The 26,272-nt window shown below is 35.7% G+C and overlaps 1 protein-coding gene across 1 annotated transcript; it reads right to left on the bottom strand.

Moving 5' to 3' along the window:
* Positions 1-26,068, bottom strand: FAM160B1 (family with sequence similarity 160, member B1). The gene is made up of 15 exons (XM_008591270.1): positions 25,905-26,068; positions 24,198-24,302; positions 23,621-23,743; positions 19,270-19,563; positions 18,895-19,091; positions 17,787-17,901; positions 17,183-17,259; positions 16,899-17,091; positions 16,544-16,713; positions 16,023-16,166; positions 14,881-14,971; positions 9,206-9,349; positions 3,807-3,947; positions 3,342-3,445; positions 1-3,245 (listed from the first exon to the last, which is right to left on the bottom strand). The coding sequence occupies exons 1-15, from the start codon at positions 26,022-26,024 to the stop codon at positions 3,140-3,142; spliced, it is 2,124 nt and encodes a 707-aa protein (XP_008589492.1). The 5' UTR covers positions 26,025-26,068; the 3' UTR covers positions 1-3,139.
* Positions 26,069-26,272: the final 204 nt, after the last annotated feature.

Here is a 26,272-nt window from a genome sequence, read left to right as displayed (position 1 = left end):
TTTTCTTTAAATTACATTATTTATTTTTTTAGATTATCCCTTTTAGTCCTGCATGCATTGTTAGCACAAAAAGTTGAACTTGATCACAACTTCCTTTGAAGAGCGAGTAGGTACACAATCAGCATCTGAAAAGTTTCTCCATGGATGGCTCAAGAACCCCAGACCTTGATAACACTGTCAGTAACCTACGCAACGTTCAATAGAAAAATTTACCAAATATCCTCTGTTTAATGTAAACAAGGCAGGAGGCAAAACGTAGTATTACAGTAGCAAAATTTTACAGGGCCCAGAAATATGATTATCTATCATGTTTTAACACATCAAGTGTCACAATGACATGCATATTTCAATTTATTATACAACCCAAAATATAATTACCATATAATTTGTGGTTTTAGCACTTCACTGTAACTTCTTCTGTCAATACCTATGAACTTCATAATTAAATGGTAATTTTATATTAATGCAATAATTTGTGGAAATATGTTACCATGAATTTATGAAGTAATTCCATAATTTGTGCCCTGTAAAATTAAGTGTAACAATCTTTACACTAGCAACAGTGTAAGCAAGCTAAGGATTTTGGTCCTTATATATATACACATATATATATACATGTACACACACAATAATGTACAATTAAACCAAAAAGCTATGAATCCACTCATAGCTTCCATATTGCACAAATACATTATGAGAACATTACATAATTATAATGTGAATATTACATGATAATTGGCTAAGACAAATCTGAGTTCTATCAAGTAAAGAATGTAGCTCATTACTAAAAATAAATCCAAAGACTATACTGTTAGAAGGTTTAAAAAAATGTGCATACCTATTTATACAAATGTGAAGCAAGTTTAAAATTCAGTTTGGAACGTGCTATGGCAATCAATTGTTAAGGTGGTACTTTCCACCCAATACAGTGCATTTTAGTCACTGTTTTTGCAAGTACTGAGTAATTCAGCTTCTGAGAGACAGTAAGAAAAAGACTAGTGATATAGTACAATGTTTCACTGACAAATCCAACTCATGGTGAGAACTTGTGCTGGCTCTAGGTCTGAACTAAATATGAAAAAAAGAAGAGAAACTAAGAAGGGAAACAAATTAAGCCCTAAGCCTTAGCTGATTACAGATCAAAGTCATTATAATAACTTAGGAAAATTATATTTTCAGAAGCAGCATACACACATAAATATAGAGGTAAAGCTTTTCTGAGCTTGCGCTCATTGATTAGCTATAAGGTCCCATTGTGAAATCAAGGATAAAAGAGTATTTGGTTTGAGAGGTAACATCATTACACCTATTGAGCACTATGAAACATTAAGAAATATCTAATATCTCCTAAGGCCTTATTTTAAGTATACCTACATCAAAATAGACTGCAACTACACCTAAAAATGGAGACGTTGCAGTGTTCCTTGCATGAATTGATCAACAAATATAGCAAACTGAATAATGCTTTCCCATCGTTCAAAGAAAATCATGCATGAAGTAACTATCTTCTACTTTTTTCACTGTTTTACTTAAAAATTCTTAGAATAAGCTAACAAAGATTTGCATTAAATTAGAAATTTAGTCTTTTTGTTGTTTGAACAGTGGTAAGCATTCCAGAGCTGAGGATATTTATAAACTTTTGATATTGTAATAAACAACAAAAACTATAAAATATGTATCAGAGAAACGAATACAACAAAATGAGCAGATTGTGTAAAACATGCTTCTGTGCACACACCACACAATGTATATCTGCAAACATGCTACATAAAACAACTTCTTAGAAGGGATAGTGACAGATTCTTTCAAGTTGGAACGTTTGATAGTCTGTTCTCCCAAATATCAGTAAATGAAAAGAGGAAAGTGCTGCTGCTTAACATTTCAACTAAAACAAACAAACTGATAGCTTAAAAGCAATATTTGAGTGACAAGCATCACGTAAAAGAACAGAAAGTGGACTAGCAAACACCATTTGGTAAATGAAGTCCAAGCATGCTGTGCACAGCACAGCTTGCTAAACTACACATTCCTACATACACACCCATTCACATACAGACTCAATTTCCTAAGTCCTTTAACATGTAAACAGAACATTTAAAAGACTGCTTTCTTTAATCTCTTCAGAATCATTTAAAACAAAAGACTGAACAAAATGAAAAAAAAAATGTAAACATTAAGGAGGCCATTGGTATTTTGATTGCTGCTTAAAAGTTACCAGTCAGTTCCCCACCTAGACACCACCATGAGTTTCAATAAGAAAATCAAATTATAAAGCAACTTTATAAAGCAATTTTTGGAGGACAGGGGAAAAAAAGGATTTTTCAACCCAGTACATGTTAGCTTAAAAAAAATACAACTTTAGCAAACACTACCAATGACAAGCATAAATTCAACGTTGCTGTAAAAATGATACAGTTTAAATAAACTGGGACCCATTCATGAAAATCAATCACTAACATGGCTATATGCACAAATGTAAAAGAACATTTCTTTAAAAATATATATATTAATCAAGAATTTCTTTATCATATTAAACTGTTATTATTAGAAAAGCTGAAGAAAGTTAATGGTACTCTACATATTTTTATCTCCTATATTTAACTCAATTCATTTGATGGTTCCTGAACTGTATTTTTTTTTTCATTTACATTTTTTTTCATATTTTGTTTGATAAGAATTCTGACCTTAAAAAGTTATAAAATTAGTGATTTTTTTAAACTACTTATTAATACAAAAGAATATAAGCATTTGAGTTACGGAGAATGTCAAAATGCCTTGCTACCTTAATGGATATTAAAATAACAGAAATATCATCAAAGTCATGACATCAGAAATTTTGCAGCTTTTCACACAGTCATTAGAAATGCTTATTTCCTGAAGTTCCTTTGATTGTATCATAATTCATCAACGTGCAATTTTATATATAGAACCATTATGATAAAGCCGATGAGAACAACATTATACAACATTTGACTGTGTCCACGGAGACACTGAGAGTGTTCTTAATGGTTCTGTGTCCAGTTACAACAATACTTCATTTAAAAAGGCTTTTTATCCTCTCTTGGTTGGGTAGAAAGGAGTCTTTTTTGATGAAATGTACACAACAGTTCTGTTCCTCTCATTACCTGGAAGACGTTACTTATGGGGTGGAAGAAGCATGGTATTTCACAAATGCAATTGCTGCCAGCTCCTTACAGAACTCTTCTAACACAATCACACCCTCTAGCAACGTGATGTGGTCAATACTGGTAAGGGAAAAGCAGACAATAAATTCGAGACATCAGCAGATCATTAAGTTTGGTGAAACTTTTGGATAAAAAATATGTAAAACACTGACTTACATAGGGCCTTCAGGTTCTAAACCAAGTAATCGCTTTCTCACTAATAGAAGTTTGGGAGTAAAGTCTTGAATACGCTGGATTCGAACCATAAGGTCCCCAACAACCTGCATCACAGAGAAAAGGAGATCAGTTCCCGAAATCAACTACATAGAGATTCTTAGGATTAAAAAAAGAAATGATTTCCTATTACTACATAAAGAATGTCAGCTTTCACTACACACAGGAACATTTTTGACAAAGGACTCATACCTATTCTTTAAAATATAAAAGTTATAAATATTATTTAAAAGAATGAAATTACCTTTTCCCCCACATTCTGGAAAGTAATTCAGAATGTATAATAATTACTTTTAAACAGTAGATATGTAATATTTTTTATTATGTGACATTAATTATACAATGATATGAAGATGTAATTGAACTGGCTTATCAACCCTAGAGAATATAAAAGAACTACTAACTCACCCTGACGATTACTGAGAAGAGAGACCTACAGCCCGAAGCCAGGTTCACATAAGGATCCAGAAGGTACTCATGTATGTGTGGATGAGGGAAGAGAGAAAGTCTAGATAACACCGAGGTTACTTGTAAATTTACATCATATGGCTATGAAGAGGTAAGAAAACAGAAAGACATTTGATATTATTTATAATGTATATATCTGTACACTTAATTTACCACTTCAATCTGTTTTTCTAAGAAAGGAAAATCCCCCATCTTACTCCTCCCTGCACATGCTCCCCTGCAATGAAAATATCTATAATTTAGCTCTCGCTGTCTTAAAGTATACATCACCATCCGAAAACTTTAGGAAAAAATCAAAAGCATGCATGTAAACATATAGAAAAGACAAATATGTGACAGAGTCAGACTGTCTGTTTCATGCAGGCTGTTTAATTAATAGTTCAAGAGGTCATCAAAAAAACACTAATGCATCATATAATATTAATTACAAATGACAGAGGACACAGTGAACACAAGACCAAAGAAATAGAAGGAAAGGTATGACATCTTTTTTTTTTTTTTTTTGACTTTTTTTTTTTACTGACCGGCAACGGGATTGCAACCCTCGGTGTCGCGCCCGCACCGCACTCAGCCAGTGAGCGGGAACCAGTCTCCACATGGGATCCGAATCCTCGGCGGGAGCGCCTCCGCGCTCCCAAGCGGCGCACTCTCCAGTGTGCCACCGGGCCGGCCCGGTATGACATCTTTTTAAATGTAGCAGTATAATTTTAGAAATGATATTCCTGACCTCAGATTACTCAACTACTGCCAATTACCAAAAGCATGTCTACAATAAAATAGTCAAATCACCGAATCTTGTCAATAAAATGAAAGTACATGGTAGTAGAAATGACTGCCCTGTGCCTTAAAATGAATGGGAAGATTCAAAATGGTGATTACAGACGTGGATCGTCTCATTTACTGCATGAGCATTGATTCTTCCCAAACAATTGCACATCTGTGAACAGCTCCTCACCCAGTTTTTGTATGTCTTACCACCATTTTATTTGAATTGTTGTTTATTTCTCATAGAAAGTGTCCTGGAGGTGCTTTACAGAGTATGCCAACTCCCAAGGAAAAGGTACACTATACAAAAAGCCCTGCTTTATTTGCTTAGAACTCTATAAACAGAAACCTCTTACTCCTTCCAGTTTTCTTCTTCTAAGCAGCCAAAGGAAACTGACCGGCTGAAACAAAACCACCTACAGTGAGGTGACAGTGAGCACCTGGGTGACTGGATAGGCTGCACGGAGCAGGGGAAAGTAATTCAAGACCAACTTTATTTTATCTTTTTTTCCTTTTTGTCTTTTTTCGTGTCCGGCAACGGATCGCAACCCTCAGTGTTGCGCCCGCACCGGACCGGGACCGGCAACGGGATCGCAACCCTCGGTGCTGCGCCCACACCTCGCTCAGCCAGTGAGCGGGAACCGGTCTGTATGTGGGACCCAAACCCTTGGCGGGAGGGCCGCCGCGCTCCCAAGCGGCGCACTGTAGCAGTGCGCCACCAGGCCAGCCCCCAAGACCAACTTTAACAACGGCCGTGGAATCTGAGTGTTTCATTCTCATCAAGACCCTGAGCAGCTTTTAAACCCTTGAAAATGAAATTAAACCAGACATGCTTAGCACCCAGGACTCGTGAATACCAATCAAGAATCAAGAACAGAATCTTTGGCATTTAGAGAGAATGCTTGGATACGTGCCAGAAGATGTCAAGGACACTATGATGAACACGTTCTGTTATATGAAAAGAACTCAAGTCCTATGCTCTAAGTCCAATTTTAGTCTTTCTTTATTACCACTGACTTCATAAACATGGATTTTTTTCAGAAGAAAAACTATCCCTGAGTTATTCTTTTTCAAATCTAGCCTTAAGCAAGATAAATGAAAGGAGATATATATTAATAAAGGATATCCAAATAAAGGATAGTTTAGGATCATACATACAACTTGATTATATTTGCAACAGAAAAGCCTTCCTAAAGACACAAGTCTTAACAAACAATTAATTTGCATTAAATTGTATTTTAGGTACAAAGGAACCATTCACAAAATTCAATTTAAAAAGAATGTATTTGGTAATGAATGTGGACTAAATAATTTAAAATATAAGTCCAGAATTATACATGACTCTTCATTTCAGATAGTTAAGATTTTTAGGTTACTAAATTCTGCCATTTGCAGATGTTAAATAAATAAAACAACATGGGCTGGCCCGGTGGCGCACTGCTACAGTGCGCCGCTTGAGAGTGCAGCGGCGCTCCCGCCGAGGGTTCGGATCCCACATACAGACCAGTTCCCACTCACTGGCTGAGCGAGGTGCGGGCGCAGCACCGAGGGTTGCGATCCCGTTGCCGGTCCCGGTCCGGTATGGGCGCGACACTGAGGGTTGCGATCCGTTGCCGGACACGAAAAAAGACAAAAAGGAAAAAAAAACACAATTTGGTTTTAAACAAGGATATATTGCAACTTAGATTTTGTATTTTCTATGTATGATGTTACTTTGGTTTGTAGCTTTATTTTAACATAAATCTAGGTCATAGATTCTTTAAGAAATTTAAGGCTGACACAGAATATTTTTTAATGTTGTGAAAATAAAAATTAATTTCAGCAAGATAAAATTGTTTCACTTGGGCCAGCCCAGTGGCGCACTGGAGAGTGCACTGCTTAGGAGTGCGGCGGCGCTCCCACCGAGGGTTCGGATCCCATGTGGAGACCGGTTCCCGCTCACTGGCTGAGCGAGCGCGGTGCGGGCAGGACACCGAGGGTTGCGATCCCATTGCCGGTCCCCGGTACGGGCGCGACACCGAGGCTTGCGATCCCATTACTGGTCAGTAAAAAAGACAAAAAGGAAAAAATAAAAATAAAAAATAAAATAAAATAAAATAAAATTGTTTCACTGTACTCTAAAATGGTCTCTACTTCATATTGGTAATAACTTTAAAACAAGTTGTCCTTTTTGGGGTTAATAGTAGGTGTCTATATCTATTATTTGGGATCCCTTTATTTTGCACTTTATACAGCATTCACCTAATAGGAAAGCTAACCAGATTTCTCTGACATGCCAAATGGACTTGGCCCATTTTGGACTGAGCCCACACTAATTATAAGGTCTGAATGAGATGATAAACTTTGACTTAGAAGCATGCTGATGTCACCAGCAGTCTCAACCCTAAACGCCAAATATGCAGATGGTCAAAATAAGATTTAAATCTAATTTTTAAAATCTCAACTTGATATTCTCTGAAAAAACAATTTATATTTTTAAAAGTATTTTAAATTGCTTACTTCATTTAATTCTTATAAGCAAATCTAAATAGGAGGTTAGGACAAGTTAATATCAACTTCACTTTAAGAATTAGAAAATGTGACAAGTGGCTAAGTGCTGCCCAACTTCAACTCTTCACTCTCAGGGCAGGGACAAGACTTAGCCTACTTAGATTTTCCCTAGTGTTCTTCACATTTTGCTTGTATTTTAGCATTTTACTATCTTTTTGAAATCGCCACAGATACAAACAATACTAAGTGTGTTTTAAAAATTAACATTGTGACAACACTATAGTGTCATGAATATGTGATATCATAACTTCTCAACTATGCATAAAGAAATTTTTATTAACTATCCATATTACATGTTTAATCCCAGCTTGGTTACCTTGACCCTATTAGGGATTCATACTAAGAAAATGCAAGCAAACATCCTCAACAAAAACATTTAGGAAAGAAAGAAAATGGAATTAAACCAAACTTGCTTAGCACTACCTCTGAGATCAGATGATTTAATGTTCTTACCAATGAGGCTTGGAAAACCAAAGGTTTTACAGACAAAGGTTTCATGCTGGGCTCCATAGCTTACTAGCTATAAGTCATATAACTAAAACTAAGGATTCCTCATTTATAAAATACTACTAGAAATCTCTCTTGCCTAGGATATAGGATTACAGGAAGAATGACTGAGATAGTGTATGAATCAGCTCTACCTGGTGAAATAAAAAGAATTTTAAGAATTGCAGGATATTCTGTCATCAACGTATCCTTTTGTATCAGCATTCCACAAACTAAAGTAATGAAGATTCAGAGCGGATCTTTCAATTCAATTCAGAAACTACTTTTTAAAAATTAGGTTCCTTTTTGGTGCTTTTGGTCAAAATTTCTAAAGATTATTGACTTGATACTTATTGTTAATATCTCTTGCTTATTAGCTTAATCAGATTCAAGTAAACCTAGCAAACTAGTGCAAAAAACTGATGAATCCCAGCTCCCCAAGAGGTTTACACACCCATGATATATAGAACATAATAACTATTAATAGCCAGATTTACATACTTTGGTTGCCAGGTTTAAAACAAACAACTAAACACTAGAAATATAGTACATGCTATTAAGAGGTTACAAGAAAAAAAGAACCTAGTCTCTTTATTGATCACTGTCACGGTATTGACTGAAGTCTAACCTAATGAAATACTTCTTGAATTATAATTTCTTTATTTGACTTTCTGGTTATTGAAGACAGCCTGCTTATGGAGTAAATTTCTTTTATAACTCCCTATGCTCACATAAATATTTAACTAAAATGCTGAAAAAGAACAAGTACTTTAATATACAATTTAAAATTAATTGCACATTGGTTAGCTCAGTTTCTACATTGAGGCAAGTATTGTGCCAGCTGTTTTATTTCAAGTGTATATCCAATGTGTAGAGCATTTCAAAGCTCTAGCATCACTTTGCTTATTTGTCAGTTAGGAGGAGGGAAGGATTCTATCATCCCAAATTCATTTCTCCTAACAGCTGATGCAACATATCAGCTGCAGGTAATTTTTATTCACCTTTGAAGAAGTAAATTCACCTTTTTTATTTCACCTCCTCATGAAAATGAGTATCATTCACAAATTCTTTGCCTGAAAAAGCAGGTTCATCTAATACTGTTCTGTAATTTTAATGAGACCAGAGTGTCCAAGATTCAACTTGAAATGACATTTAGGGTCTTCTGCATTGAGCTTAACAAGTTTCACTCTATCTGTATCTGTATTAACTGTACCAACTAAAAGGCTTTCTAAGTTAGTCTTAAAAGGAACATACTCTAATCACCTCCAAAAGGTGTTAAGGGTATTAAGACAATAGCCTATGATGAGAAGTAAAATATACAATTCTATAACAGCTATCAGGTCAAATAAATGTTTTGAACATACTGAATACGTCAGAAACCCACCAGTTGTTGGCAATCAAGCTCTATGAAAAAGTTATCTGGTGCAAAAGCTAAGAAAACAATAAAAGTACGTTAGTAGAGATATAAACTAAGATTTGGCCTGATCCCATGGTGAATGGTAACAAAATATGAAAATTAGTATTTTAAAACATATTACCTGATCAAGAATTCTTCCCATTCTGTCAAATAAAACTTTCAAAAAATGACCTTCAAAGAAAGCTGCTTCTAAATTACACTTTTCCAATGCTTTTGGAGACCCAGGCCACTCCCATCTTAAGCAGATAGCACAGTAGTCCCGGAACTAGGGGGAAAAAGCATTTGGATCATTAAAGAACAAGAAACAAATAGAGATGAAATAGAAATGATTTCCACAAGCAGGCATAAAAAACCATTTAATATAAAAAACAATTTGAATGGGAGAAGAGGAGAGAAGACTCACATAACTCCCTGGCTAGGGGCACAGGTACGATTATAATCGCCAGTGACCGACATAAAATACCCCCTTTAACAACTGTGCTTATGCTGTTCCTTTAAAGGAATATAACCCTTTAGTTATTTTCATCACAGATTTAAAGAACACCTAAAAAGCAATGTAAGACCTAACTAACCAAGTTTTCAAATTTATTCTAAAATGTTACATGTAATAGAACAGATGCATGTTATCTGAGAAAGCAAGCTTGACATTCCTGTAATGTATTTCCACTAGGCATGTTTCTATAATAGGATAAAACAGTGCTACTCAAAGGATGGTCTGTGGACAAGTGCTGGTCCTCAAACTATTTGCTGCATCCACAATGAGATGAGTACAAAAAAGAAAAACTAAGCATTTAAAGACTTTCATAGCAATTTGACTGAGTGATTTTGCGTCTGCTGAATCTTTTTTTCTTTTCATGTTTCTAGTAACTCCTTGTTAATGTATTTTATAAGTGTCGGTCTGTGACAGATTGGAAATAATAAAATACTGGACCTTCACTACAGATAATTATTACTGGAATAAACAATATGAACTTTTATAAGCAGAAGAATCTCTTATAATAAAAATAAAAATAAAATTATCTCTTATAATAAAAATAAATTTAAAAGACTTCCCCTATATGTAATTTACTCGAATTTAACAAAAGAAATTTAGAGCACTGTTTCCTTCTATATTCTTTCTCTCTTCAGATTCTACTTATTCAATAAAGCAAAATTACTTTGACCTCTCTAGTTTGGAAATTAAAACAGCATAATCTCACCATGAAGCATTAACTTCAACTTTTAAAAGAAAAACATATTTAAAACAATTTTAAAAAGGCAACTTCTTCAATATATTATGTTTTAAACTATTTGGCTCGACAGACAACTTTAAGTATAATGCCACATCCCAATTTTTAATGAATCATTTTTACATTAATACCTCTGAAATTCTGACCTAGTTGAGTTTTCAATTTTTTTTTTTTTTTTGTCTTTTGTCTTTTTTCCGTTTCCGGCAACGGATCGCAACCCTCAGTGTTGCCCCCGTACCGGACCGGGGACCGGCAACGGGATTGCAACCCTCGGTGTTGCTCCCGCGCCTCGCTCAGCCAGTGAGCGGGAACCGGTCCGTATGTGGGATCCGAACCCTCGGGCGGGAGCGCCGCCGCGCTTCCCAAGCGGCGCACTATCCATTGCGCCACCGGGCCGGCCCGAGTTTTCAATTTTTTTATCCTTTTTATCTGTTTTCTAATATTTCTGAAACAATGACATAATTTCATTTGTAATCACAAAATGGAAATGAGAAAAACTGTTCAGAAAGAATAAAAACAGTTTAGAAATCCAATTGGTAGTATTTAAGGCATTTTTTTCTTTTTACTGCCTTTACTCAATTGTTATATGAATGCTACTTGCTACAGTATTGCTCTAGTTATTCATGTATTAATGTGAACCTGAATTCAGGCTTAAAGATTATAAATTAACTATATGCATATGCAAATTAATTATATATAATAGCACACTTCAAAAGATTTAATAAAAATTAAATGTATATTTTTCTGATTTGAGAAATTTCAAAATGTGCAATTTTCAAATTTTGAAGTTCACGTTCAAATTTTGAAATATTTTATTCTAGTTATTTATTCAACAAATACTAGTTACTGATATTGTAAAATGAATAGATCCCTAAGGTACATATTTTGTGAGATTCGGTGGTAAATCAAGCATGAATCCCACTCTCAAGAGACTGATCACCTTATAACCCCAATATAAGAAATAAAACAAAGGTCCACAGAAGATGTAGAGAAAATGCCACAGGCATGGAGAAGAGCAATTATGTTTACTAGCGGGGGAGGGTAGTGAAGGAAGAGGGGAAAGAGAATAAAGCAGAAGGGAGCACTTAGTCTGGTAGAAACGTGGATATCAGATGATGCGTGAAAAATGAACCGGAAGAAAATCTTCTAGGCAAGCAGAATGGCAGCAGCAAAAGCACGTAAATGTCATGTTTGAACACAGTGTGAAAGTTGTAGGAAGAAATAAAGACCGAAAAGCAGGCTGGGGAAGTGACCCAAAAGAATCTTGAATGCTAAGATTGGATATCTAAGTATTTAGACTTTATTTACGTTAATAAAGGAGAAGAAGGGGTGATTGTGCTCAGATGTGTACTTCAAAGAGATTAATTTGTTAATGGATTCTAAGCAGAAGGAATAAGCTGATGAGACAAGTTATAAGACTATTGTAATCCTAGAGAAAAAGTAATAAAGACTTGAACTAGGGTTCTGAAGGTAAAAATGGAGCAGGGAACATATGGAGCTATATGCTAATGGCAAAACTGATAAGACTTGGCGATGGACAAGAAGCTAAGGAGAATGGAAGACGGATGAATCTGAGACAACTCTGAAACGCACACCTTGGGTGACCGGGAGGATTGATGTGCCACTGATCACAGCAGAAAACAAAGAAGAAGATGCAGTTTTGGAAGATCCAATGATACGTTCTACTTTGGACAGATGAAGTCTGAGGTCCTAGAAGAACATCTAAATAGGTGGGGTGAGAACTTGGGAGACACTGCAGATAGGGAATTCACAATAGAGATGAATGCTAAGCCAGAAGACTGCCAAAGGAATGAAGACAGAAAAGAGGGCCAATGATAGTTGTTTTTCTGGTGACATCATCATATGATGGAGAGGATGAAAAAGACACCTGAGACATAAAAGCAGCAGCAGCAGCAGAAAGGAATGACACTGCAGAAGCTTTAAAAAGGATAAAGTTTTAAATAAGAGGTGTTAAACAAGTTCAGCAAAGTTGAGGATATAAGTTCAGTATACAAAAATCAGCTGTATTTCTATACACTAGCAATGAACAACCAGAAAAAGAAATTCACAAAACAATTTCGTTTACAACAGCATCAAAAAGAATAAAATGCTTAGGAATAAATTTAACCTGTACACTGAAAAGTATGAAATAATGTTGAATAATATTAAAGAGAACGTGAGTAAATGGTAAGGCACCCTGTGGTCATGAATCAGAAGATGTGATGTTGTTAAGATGGCAGTATTCCCCAAATTGATATACAGCTCTGATGCAATCCTTATGAAAATTCCAACTGTCTTTTTTTGCAGAAATGGGAAAAGCAATCCTAAAATTCATATGAAATTGTAAGGGACTCCAAACAGCCAAAACAATCTGGAAGAAGAACAAAGTTAGAGGACTCGTACTTCTCAATTTCAAAACGTACTACAAAGCTGCTGTAATCAAGACACTGTGGTACTGGGATAAAGACAGACACATAGATCAGTGGAACAGAATTAAGAGTTCTGAAATAAGCCTTACATTTATAGTCAACAAATGGGAAATAGCTTTTTGAATAAATGGTTCTGGGACAACTGGATATCAACATGTAAAAAACTCAATCGGGACCCCACCTCACACCACATAATTAACTCAAAATGAATCAAAGACCTAAATGTATGAGCTAAAACTATAAAACCCTAAGAAAGAAACAGGTGAAAATCTGTGTGAACTTGGATTAAGTGATAATTTCTTAGGTATGACATAAAGAGCACAAAGAAAAAATAGGTAAGTTGCACTTCATCAAAATTAAAATCTTTGTGCATCAAAGGACACTGTCAAGTAAGTGAAAAGATAACCCCCAAAATGGTAGAAGATTTTCAAATCATTTATCTGATAAGGGTTTAGTATCCAAATCATATAAAGAACTCTCACAACTCAACAATAAAGAGACAAATAACCCAAATGAAAAATGGGCAAAGAATTTGAATATTCTCCAAGAAACGTATACAAGTGTTTGGTAAGCACATGAAGAGGTACTCAACATCATTAGTCATTAGGGCAATGTAAATGAGAAGCGCCATGAGATACCACTGCATACCTACTAAGGTGGCTATTTAAAAAATGGATAATAAGTGTTAGAATATGGAGAAATTGGAACCCTCATACACTGCTGAACGTAAAATCGTACAGCCACTGTAAAAAACACTGCTTAGGGCCGAGCCCGTGGCGCACTCGGGGAGTGCGGCGCTGGGAGCGCAGCAGCGCTCCCGCCGTGGGTTCAGATCCTATATAAGGATGACCGGTGCGCTCACAGCACTTACTGGCTGAGCGTGGTGTGGCCGGTCTCAAAAAGGACAAAAAAAAAAACACTGCTTAATTCACACAACGTTTCTTTTTGGCAGCTCCTCAAAGTTAACTATAGAATTACCATGTAACCTAGTAGTTTTACTCGTAGGCATATACCCAAGAAAATTGAAAATCTATGTTCACACAAAAAGTTTTAAAGGAATGTTCACAGCAGAATTATTCACAATAGCCAAAAAGTGGAAACAGCTGGCTAGTTAGCTTAGTTGGTTACAGCATGGTGCTGAACACCAAGGTCCAGAGTTCAATCCCTGTACCGGCCAAAAACAACAACAACAACAAAAAAGAAAGAGTGGAAACAACCCTAATGTCCATCAACTGATAAGTGGATAAAAAAAAATCCTTATAATGGAATTATTCAGCCATAAAAAGAAATGAAGTACTGATGCTTGCTACAACATGAATGAATTGTCACAAGTAGTAAGATTCCATTTATATAAGATGTCCACAACAGACAAAGCCATAAAGACAGAAAGTGGTTGCCAAGGGCTGGGACTTGGGGAGGAGGAGAAGGGAATAGGAAGTGACTGATTAATTCACACAGCGCTTTTTTTGGGGGTGATGAAAAATGTTCTGGAATTAGATTATGATGACGGTTGCACAACATTGTGAATATACTAAAAACCACTAAATTGTACACTTTAAAACAGTTAAAAGATTGAATTTTATCTTAATACGAAATTTTTTTAAAGGAGGAATTTTTTTGTAATACTTTTTTTTACACTTCACAATGTAAAATGCAATAGAGAGGAAAGAAAAAAGACCATGTAATGCAATAACTAAGCAGACCTTGGAGAAAGCAGTTTCAATGAGGTAAAAAGGCAGAATGCAGGGGATGGAGGAGTAGGAGCTGGGCAGCAGGGACAACACCTACCGTCTGCATAAGCATGTGGGGGAGAAGGGAGCAGGAGAACAGCCTGTGGACTGGGAGCCAGGGTGGGTGGTGGGTAGCATTATTAAGATATCATGTTTCTGATCAGGTAGGGGAATAGATCCAGGTGAGATACAGTTTCATGTGAAACAAAAGAGAGAGAGAGCATAAAGAAATCTTGAGACATGTAGAGACACACAGTCAGTGAAATGCAAACTAAGAACAGAGTAAGGTCCCATTTTTAATGAGAGTGGAGTCATTTCTTTGGCGTAACAGCTATGAGCAATGTGACAAGGTATGTGTGTGTGTGTGTGTGTGCATTCTTTTAGATTTTTAAAACTTGCTGCACTTACCTGCCTATGAGCATCTCGGAGGTAGGTGTCGTATCCAGTGCCCTCGACATGGTAGGATGACTTTGCTTCATCCGGTACCAGACAGAGAAAACTTAAATGAAAAAGACCATAATCAATAGCATAAAGCCTCTCACAACTCAATAATATATTTATATGTATTAAAGACTCTAGTAATATCTTAAGTTTTAGCCAAGTACTAATACAAATGAAAATTTGAAAAATAAAAATTATATGCTATTAAGTTCTTATCTTGAATCAGTCTTGTGATTCACTGATTAAATACTCTTTCATTATTTTAATGGTTTTATTAAAAAATTATTAATTCCACTTAAAATAGAAGCCTAAGAAAGAGGTTTTTTTTTTTTCTTTTTAGATTGAGGCACAATGACAGATTGCCATGATATTTGTTAATTGCAGAAAATTGGCTTTTAAGTAATTGAAGTTGAGATTTTTATGTACCCTAATTTTTCATCTTGAGCCACAAGCCATTTTTTCTGAAGTTACCAGAACCAGGCATATCAGTGACAGTATTGCAAGGGGAGGGGGGCGGGGAGAAGAAAATTGCCATAGAAAGGACACTTTTAAAAAAATGCAAAAAGGGGCCGGCCCGGTGGCACACTGGAGAGTGTGCCGCTTGGGAGCGTGGCGGCGCTCCCGCCGAGGGTTTGGATCCCACATACAGACCGGTTCCCGCTCACTGGCTGAGCGCGGTGGGGGCACAACACCAAGGGTTGCGATTCCATTACCGGTCAGTAAAAAAGACAAAAAGGAAAAAAAAATGCAGAAAGGAAAAGCATACACGCTTAATAAGTACAATTTGTCAAAGTAGCAATTCTCAATGTTGTTACAACTGGAAATTTCTTAAAATTAAATCATTTATATTTTTAAAAAGTGGGGTAATTTGAGGGTTTATTTAACTACTGTTATTTGTTTTTATTTTTTACATTAAGTAGACTTTTCTCTTGGTATCAATTGTTGCCCCAAGGCTGTTACTTGTTACCTAAGCAAGACAGAAAAGCCAAGGTAATCTTTAAAGAAGACTGAGTTCATAACAATATTTCTGTAACAATCTAAGAGCAGAACTACTACCTATTATAAAAACAAGTAAAAGAGATATAAGTCAAATTTACATAACAACTCACCTATTTACAATTTTATGGACTTCAGTTTTCCCATCATTTTTAGGGTGGTCTGGAGTAGCAGGAGGTGAAGCACTAAGCCACTCTTGGTTTGACAAAGTGTTATCTGGTGAAATGTCAGTAAATAATGGATCTTCTTCCAGATCTCTAAGTTTAATTTAATGATGTATAAAAACAACACTTTATTATGACATTTTCTAAGTTAAAAGATTCTCTGCTATGTTCTTAGAAAATATTACATAATTTCGCTAATATAAAGGATTAAGGAATAACATATTTATATTATATAGACAACATTTTATACTACCAAAAACAAGAACATAATTTTGTTTTTAAGCATAATGAATACATAAATCACTTGTAATTTAAAGGGATGGTAGTATCAGGACATCTAAATTTTACTTTTAAAAGCTTTTAAACTGTTATAGGCATTTTTTTTAAGAGTAAGGGAGAGAAACAGGAGGAGAGAGAAAGTTCCGACTCTATATGAAATGCTGAACTCAGGGGGTTGGGTGGAAACTTACACTGCTCCTGCTATCAATCCGTTCTCTACCACATCTTTATCTTCTGGGCACAAAGGTTTATATTCTGTATAATTTCTTTCTTCAAGATTTCTTAGGACCAAGTTGTAAAGAATGTGCTCATTGGGTTTTTGTAAAAGATGCTCAAACATTCTTAATGTCATTATGCTTATCTGAAACCAAAATTGATAAAAGCTAACTGAAAAATGCCTTAAAATAAGTTGTTCTTTTTGCCATCTTGTAAGTCATGCTTTCAATTTTTAAAGCCACATAAAAATTAGGCTGTACTTATCACAAGTATATTAAAATCAGTATATGGAAGAATCTACGTCCAATTCCACATCATTACATAGCTTACCTCGTCAGAGATGTGATCGCAATGTTCGATTAACCTGTATCTTAAAGGGTGTCTGCTTATTTCTGCCAGAGTTTCTGGTTCTCTCTGTTCTCCAAGGATAAAAAACACCATTTCTTGAAGCAAAACGTCAGAGGTTACTTGACGAACAATGCGGTGAAGCAGAGCAGTTGACGTCAGAATGCCCATCTCAGAACTGAGCACGATAAACAGGTAATTAGTGGGCGAAATGACACGAACACCGTGACGTTCTTTTCTTCTCTTTTGTGAGGAAAGAGGCTACTCACGTTTGCATTAGCTGAGGTTCCATAACACCAACGAAAAACCTTTCATGCACAGCTTTGGCAAGAGCAACAGCAGCAGTCTAGAATACAGTATGAGCAACATTATCTTTTTTTTAATGGAAAAGAGAGATTAATTTGTAACACCAATTAATCAGTTTGCACTCCCCATCTGAATTATTCTGGAAAGACAAAACTTCTCTATTGTACATCTTGGTGACGGCATGTAAACCTAGATTAGATGTTAGCCATTGGGTCGTTTACATTTTTTCCCCTAAGTTTCCAAGAACAAGAGGAACAGGACAAAAAATGATCCCACTAATGTTATAGTATTAACATCGCTCCAAAGAAGAGGACTGGAGGGAAGTTAATGTGACCTTCTGAAGTGCTGTACCATAATACTTAAAGAAGTATGAAAGGACAGAACTTGAAGTTTGATTTATGCCAGAATTATGATACACACACACACTTCTTTGTCTTATCTGTTTTACTAACTATGCTATCCTAAGATAATTAAGATATATTTGGGGATATAAACTAGGGATTTGAATTTCACTTAATAGACATGTACATTTTAAATATTATCAGTAACCAACAAAAAAATTCAAACCTTTTGTGCTTCCTTAATGAGCTGGTCACAATAATCAAACCAGGAAAGAAATGAAATTAAGGCTCGTTTCCCTGGGAATGCTGAAGCATCTTCTTTATGACTATATGAATCCAAGCTGTAGGACATGGAAGAAATGTTAAGTCCAAAGTTATCCAAAAGCAAGAACGCTATTCAGTACATATGGAAAAGTGAAGGCACATGAATGAACTCACAGAGTATGGTATATTCACACAGACAATGCTAGACGACAATCAAAAGATAGATTTTTTAAAAGAAGCCAAAGATAAGAGAAACCTTTTAAATAAAAGTAGTAAATCATTTTTACTCATTAAGTGAGAAGAGAGAGACTAAAGCAGAATTCCTGCTGAATGGAGCTGCAGGAGAAAAACCACTTGGCTCCTCATACTCATCATAAATCTGACCAAGTAATAGCAATGAAAAGGTGATGTTCTCAGCTGCTGGGAGGTAAGAAAAGGAAGGTAAAGGAGGACCTACAAAAAGAAATAGTGACTGGTCTGCTTCTCTTCCTGCCTTAAAATGCAACACAGTCCTAATGTTAGCAAGTGAGTCTGCCCTATAGATGTTATGATGTCAAAATATTAGGCTGCTTATAGGTGGTGGGATTATGGGTACTTTTTTAATGCTACATTATACTCTTTAATAACTTATAAATGTTCTGCAATAATCATATCTTCCTGTGAGAATCAAGTAGGGGAGCCCTACTAGGTGTTAGAGGGGGTGAAAGAATGAGGCAGGAGGAGAGATTCTATATAAGCAGGACATAAGACTCAGGAGACTGCCCTAGAGGCTATGGGAATGACTTATAAAAAAAGGAATTCCTTCTTTTAGAGGAATTAATAAAAATAACTCAGGTAAAGTTATTGGTCTTAGGTAAGCCCTTAAAAATTGATCAGAGTAATGAACAAATAAAAGTAGCTTCACTGTCTAACATCTGGATGGTTAACATACTAATTTGTCACTGCTGATTGATAACAAATTTAATACAAGACTCAACAAAAAACTCCCACTAGTAGTGTGACATTTTTCAAAACTAAAGCCTTTTAAAATGTAGTCACCTTTATGGGAAAATACAAATCCTGGTGCTTACCCCCAGTTAACTGCTTCCACTGTTTCAATATCTAACGGATCCACCGACGGAGGTAGGGCCTTGTACAGGGAGGCGAGTCTGTCTGTGAGCAGCTCGCACAGGCAGGTGCTCTGAGTGAGGCACTTGGCGGCCGCAGGCTCTGGCAAACTCACTAACAGCATCAGGCCCTCACATGCTTTCACAGCTATCCGGCCATCCTGAGGGGGGAAAATACATACCCCTTCAATTCTTGAATTAGATATACATTAAGTTTGGAAAAATTCAACATAAAAAGATTTAATGTTTTACGGTAAAAGAATAGATTTTTTTTTTTTCTATTTTAAATGCATATTATTGTGATCACAATAGGGGAAAAAAGTAAAGAGGATGACTCACAGGACTTCTAGTAAGATTTAACAAAGAATTCACTAAATTGTAATCTTGGTTTGGACGAACAACTGAGGCCTCTGACAGTGAAGTGACACTGAGGTGATCCAAGCTTGAGGACAGGTCATCTATCTGATGAGGAGGCTCATCTTCTAACTCTGTTTGCTCCATTCCAGTAGCACCAGACAGCTCCTCTGGCTGACAGGACTGTCCCGTATCTGTTGACAAGGAATCTTGACCTTTTAATGTGTCTTCTGAAATTACACTTGGTGCTCCTTTGGAAGCCAATGATTTCAACTTATTCTGAAAATGAATACATGTTTTATAAGAGTCACATCAAGACTTTTAAGCTGGAAATCATATTTTAATAATTTTTTCTATAATTAACATTCTACATGCTTAACAAAAGTAGCAATAAGTGTTATGTCAAATGAGAATAATCAAATTTCCAACAAACTGTGTTTCAGAGTAATTTTACAATTGCATAGGAGTTGATGACAATCTTTGTACTAACTACAAAATGTTTTAGACCATAAGCAATGGACAATATTAGTGATAACTATTTGGCTATTACTAAAACAACAAATATCAGCAGGAAAAAAAAGTTTCAATTGCAGCTAAATTTTTTCTCATCACTGGGCTACTGTAAACACATAGCCTCAATGTTTATTCTTCTAAGATCACAGTGGAAAAGTGGAAACATACAAATAAATATATTTTAAAGTTCAAAAGTTACCAACATTAGACTTAAGGTTTCCACAAAAGTCCCCAAATTCTCTTAAATATATAAAAAACTTTTTCTAAGTTTCTTCCTTATACTTCTGCTCTATAGAAAGAACACAAGAAACTACTCTCAGGATATTTTTATTACTGTCTTTAAGGATAAGAAGTAAGATTTACCTGAAATATTGGTGCCCCCATATCTATGCATACACCCAAATGCAAAGAAAGTCTTAACTTATGCAAGTTACTAGTTTCCAGGCAAAAGTATCTTGCTTTCCATTTGAACATAAGAGTAAAAATCAAATTACACACACAAGTTAAAATTCATCATAAACTAGTTTCTCCACGGGCCTATCGCAGCTCCATGCTCATCATAGAAACACATTAAAAACTAAATGAATTCAAGTTCCTGCTTTCAAAGTTATATCATAGTAATTATAAATCACTTTTATTTCCATTAAAAGTATAGTTTAGATGAATCTTTTTGAGAAATTGAGCTCACAGCACACATATTAAAATAAAACAACTCTATGGGATTCAGTGAATACTGCAAACAATTTGCTAATTTCCTACAAAATCAATTGCATATCATAGCCTTTATGAAAGTAAAACATTTTATTCCATCTAAAATACTAGCAATATCACACAGAGAGTTGTCTCAAATAAGAAGGGTGAGAGGAAGATCAATCTTAGCATAACCCTCACTCCCTACACTAGTGTTTCTCAAAGTTTGGATCAAGACTGTTGGCATCCTGGTCTTCTGTGGGATTTGAAAAAAGTGCAGATTCCTGGGTCTCATCCACACCTGCTGAATGACAATTTATGGAGGTGGAGCCCAGGAATCTGCATTTTACAAAAGCTCCCTAGGAGATGAGGAACTGCTGCCTTAATTCTTAACACTGATTCCTACGAGGACTGTTTACCTTCTGCATTAGGGATCTCATTGGTACCATGCACATTTATGCACATAACTCCCAAATGTCTTAAACCCAGACTTCTCTCCCAAATCACAGATGTGCAATATCAAATACCTGCTAATTATCTCCATCAGGATATCATGATGACTCAAAGAATCCAAAACCAAAATTACCATCTTCCCCTTAAAATAAGCTCCCTATGGGTTCCCTTCTTTCCACTAGCCGCAGACTTATAGGTTCAGGAATTCAAGCATTCAAATCATTTTTCTCTGCTTCCTGCACTTGAGCAACTACAAGACTGTACAGAATCTACCTCTAGTCTCCCAAATACACCCACTTCATTCCAACCCACTGCTTTCAACTTATAGTCCTTGTTACTTCTTGTCTGGGTTACTCCACCAGCTTCCAAGTCAGTTTCCCTGCTGCCCTCTCTCCTCTTAAAGGAGTCCAATGTATAAAATGCTGCCACCAATTTAACTTCTTAAGGAACAGACCATCACATAATAACTAACATCCCTGCTCAAAAACTGTCACCGGCCCCCAGTGTCTGTGAGTAAGCACAAACTCCTCACCCTGCCATTCAAAGCCTTTGACAACCCTTGGTCTATTTGTTCTGGTTCTTACCACATATCCTAATTATACCAAACTTTTATACTTTCGTTCACTCATTCTTATTTAAACATTTATCAGGGCTCATTTCAAAGATGACCTTTTCCAAGAAATCTTTCTTGATGACTTAGAGCAGACATCATCTCTTCATCCTATGAACACTTACGGCATTTACTCTATCTTTCTTAGGATTCTCACCTGAGTCTATTTGAGGTCACGGTATCTGAACATTCATCTTGCCGTTTTTGCCAGACCATAAACTCCTTGATGGCAAAGCCTATTTCTAAGTCATCTACCATGTGTACTTATCTCACTGCAGATACATACATTGGCTGATATAAATGAACATATTATTAGATTTCAGGGGATACATGCTTGAGAACTGCAAACTATTTCTGTATCTATACCTACAAGAAATAAAACTGCATTTCCCTATAGAGTCTTTTATTCATAAGTGTTAATTAAGCAGTTATGATGCCTTATGCTAGATACTAGTGAAGCTGTGGGGACCCAAGGATTAACAAGACAGAGTCCTTGTCCTCCAGGAGCTTATTGACCAGCAGGAGAAAATAAAATGCACATAAATAACTCTCATTAGGGAGACTTATAACTGACATTAAAAGTGTATCAACTGTCCTATCAGTTCAGAAAATGGAGATAACCTACCATCTCAGGCTTTGGATTAATGTGTGCTATAAACATGCTGCATAAAGCAGACATGTCACTAATTCTGAAGGGTGTTCTTTGTAGTGATGTGTAAATGTTTCCCTGAAGACAGGTACGTAAAGTGTGTCTTGCCATTAACATACACATGCCTGCAAATTTCCTCTTCTGATCTACAGTTCTGTACTTCTGAAACAAGTTTCAGAGATTTTGGGAAAGAAATCCTTCAAGCTTAAGTTTGGGAAAAAATCCATGCATCTAAAGTACACTAAGGTAACTAAGAAAACGTTAGCAAAAATGAACTTTGAGAAGAAAAATCTCATACTTAGCCAAACTGAGATATTTCTTATAAAAATAACAAAAACTAAAAGAACTATAATACCACCCTTTTAAATAAATCTTTAAAAATCTGAAATCATAAGACTATTCTAGCCATTTTGAGGCAAACTTGCAAAGGATGGTATAAAATATGATGGACATCACGAAAAACAGGCATTCATACTTCTTAGCTTGAAAGTCCTACCTAGAAATTTAAATTTATGCATTTTGCAGCTTTGCTGCTTACCTACCTACCTCCATTAAGAGTGCAGAATAGGATCCTAAATTACTCATTCAGTAACGTGTAACAGAAAACAAACCTATATAGGATAGCTAATATTTAAAAAAAAGAAAAAAAAACAAAAAAACAATCACCTGACAACACTCAGTGCTGATGAGGACATGGAACAACAGGAACTCACATGCATTGTTGATAAAGCCACTGTAGAAAACTGTTTGGCAGGGCCGGCCCGGTGGCGCACTGCTACAGTGCGCCGCTTGGGAGTGTGGAGGCGCTCCCGCCCAGGGGTCGGATCCCACATACAGACCGGGTCCCCCCCCCCCGCCGGGCGAGGGGGGGGGGGGAGGAGCCCGGGGTGTTGGGCCCCCTTTGCGGGACAAAAAAAAAAAAAAAAAAAAAAAAAAAAAAAAAAAAAAAGGCAGTACAAAATATTAGAGCGATCCATCTACTATATGAAGTTAGGGAAATAACTTGTGATTTTTTTATACATCTTGTCCAAATCTACACATGTCATCCTGACCCCATGCCAGATTACCCACACTACACACTGGAGCAAGTCTGGCTGCTAATATGAAAGCTTATAAACTTCTGTGACTGCTTTATCCCTGACTCACCCTTTAAGCTACACTCTTTCTATGTCTTGGCTTTGTATCTGTTCAATCCTGTACTGCCCCATATATCTGGTTCAACTGCATTCTTAGAAAATCTTTTTTCTTGGGAGATTTCAAGTGAGAATAAAACAGTGATCTTACATAAAAAATAGTACTGGGAAGTAAAACAAGCTATCTGATAACCCACAAAATATAACTTCTTCTAATATTATTCACTGAATTCAATTTGCATAATGATCTTAAATGTACTTTGAAGGTTGATGAGTAGTGTACCATACCTCCAGGAAAAAATTAACCAAGTAGGGATTCTGTTTCAGTTTTGCACACACAATACAGAGAAACTGAATCTCTTCATTTTCCGTCGGTGTTGCAAGGACTTCACCACAGAGTCGAATTAATTTCTGCGAAAAATTTTTTTAAAAGTTTTTAAACTTAGGTTACTTTTTACAAGTATGTAAATAACCATCCATTTACCTAAGAGATATTTAAAATTTTCAAATAATGCAAATGCCTTGCAATAATAATCAGACAGAACACTAAAAATATCTACAATCACCTCTATCAAAATAAATTTACTAGAAGTACATTTCTCAAGTTCTATACCCTAAAAAATTAATGAGGTATATAATAAACTCTCCTTGAGATGTTATGGAGGTACAGTAAAAGGAAAATTAACATAAAATTTTAAGAGAAATATAAAGACATAAAAAGCACTTAATACAATGTCATACATAAGGAAAGCTCAAGTATTCACTAATTTGCATACTATTTTTAGGTTTACTCTTAGAAAAAAATCATATAAAATTATTTCTATATGAGAAGAAATCAAACCAAAATAATAGGGGAACAATATACCTGCACCGGCCGGTGCACATTAATGTGCGGTAGTAGCGGCTGCCGGATTCTTCCCAGGAGTTTAGTATAGAATACCAAAACCTGCTGCTTCATTCCTGGAGGACACTAGGTATAAGAAAAAAGGAAAGCAAACAAGAAAAGAACAGACAATACAAACACACTTACTCGAAAGCTTAAAAAATGGGATAATATATATGAATGCATTCCACCCTGAAAAGACAATGCAATTGGCTGGTTAATGACTTGGTCAGAATAAAATTTTCAATCAAACATTAATGACTGGCATTTTAGAAATAAAATTATACATGTGAGACCACAATATAGCATATGAAACCATAGGCTCCTGTAATAACAAAGAGGATGGTAATAATATGTTGTTGAGATTTAGGGTTTCCTTCAGGGAATGTCGACCCGTTTATATTCTAAATACTGGTGTAACATGAAACTATCATAGTTAACTCTGCCAGAGCAAAGGCAGAATCTTGTTTCTTATATGAATGACAGGTAATCAATAACTTTCCATCATATATATGTAGGAGTAAATAAAGCCCCCAGCACATATCTGTAAATAAAAGGAATCCTGTGGTATAGACTGTTGTGATTTATTCTAACAATACTGTTTTAAAATAGTTGCAAAATTATTTACATGATAATTATTATGGGCAAAGAATATTTTCATTATCCACATAAAACATAAATACTATTTACAATCACCTATATCAAAATAAATTTACTAGTGGTACTTTTTGCTCAAAAATCAATTAATACTTATTCAATTTAGTGTTATAAAAGCCCTCTAGGGAGGAGGAGAATGAATTGCAGGTTATTAAGAAGCAGATGTGTTACCTAGAAAAAATAAATTAAGTGAATTTAACTTAAAAGTAAATTGGAGTATGACAGACTTAGTGAGAAGGAAACTGTCTTTAATATTACTATTCATACCTCTATTTGTTGTTAAAATGTGTCTATTAGTTTTTTTGTTTTGATTGTTCACACATATTATAGAAATTCAAAGAACAAGAACCACAGATTTTTAGAGTTGAGGGAGGCCCCTCAGCAATGACCTCCTTGTTTTTAAAAAGGAGGAAGATCAACCAAGGAGACTTGCCAAAGGTCACAGTGTGTTACTGACGAAGTCAGGCCCAGGCCGCCTAACAACCCAAGGCTCACACCACCACGTGGCTTGAAAACTCGCCTTTGTAAGTAATTTGAAAGTTTTGCAATACAAAATATTATTTACATTATATGAGCTTTGCAAAGGCTTTTCCATAATTCATTAGGCCTGAAAGTTTGAATTGGCTCCATTCATCAGCTGAGTTAATGTCAGAATAGTCAATAACATTCTCTTACAGGACTATAAAAATAATGCCTTTTTTGTAACCCAATTTTCACAGGGTTCTTTTTCTCATTTCCTTTGATTCTGAGCACATGTAACTGAGGTGATTTTCAGAAATGTTTACAATGGAATTCTAAACGTACATATCAGTTGTTGTTTAGAGCATGTGAGCATGCGGGGAGCTTTGCTATCTCTATGGATGTCATATCTGCATAAGCCACGTTTCTTTTTTTTCCACTATCTTAACTTGAATCCTGCCATGTTCAATATGTACCTCTATAATTAAATTCAGTACTTGGCAGCTTCTTCATCTCTAAGACACTAATGCATTTATTACATACCCGAGAACACCACATGGATTAGGAACTTACATCAGCTTTCCCTAAAGTGTATAATGTTTCCAAGATCTTGTGATGGAGCAAGTATTCCATACATGGCCCTGTCTCTCCAGATTCCCGCTCATCTTCTTCTTGAACCAGTATGTCTAACATCTGTTCCAGATGGGATGGAATGTTCGTATCAGTCACTGGGGCTTTATCGTCTAAACAATAAAAGACACTCATCAAACAAACATTCAAACATTTTAAACTGCATATTTGCACCTAAAATATTCTCTGTATTTCCCCATTCCTATTAACACTGAGAAAAATCTGAACTACATACTTAAGTGAGGTCTATACACATGGTAATGATTATCTTTGCTAGAATTTAGATGATGCTTTTTGCCATACTCTCATTC

This window comes from Galeopterus variegatus, unplaced genomic scaffold, assembly GCF_000696425.1.
Source record: "Galeopterus variegatus unplaced genomic scaffold, G_variegatus-3.0.2 Scaffold6798, whole genome shotgun sequence".
Classification (NCBI taxonomy): domain Eukaryota; kingdom Metazoa; phylum Chordata; class Mammalia; order Dermoptera; family Cynocephalidae; genus Galeopterus; species Galeopterus variegatus.
Note: the sequence above shows the minus strand (reverse complement) of the source record. Positions and strands in the feature narration are given on the sequence as shown.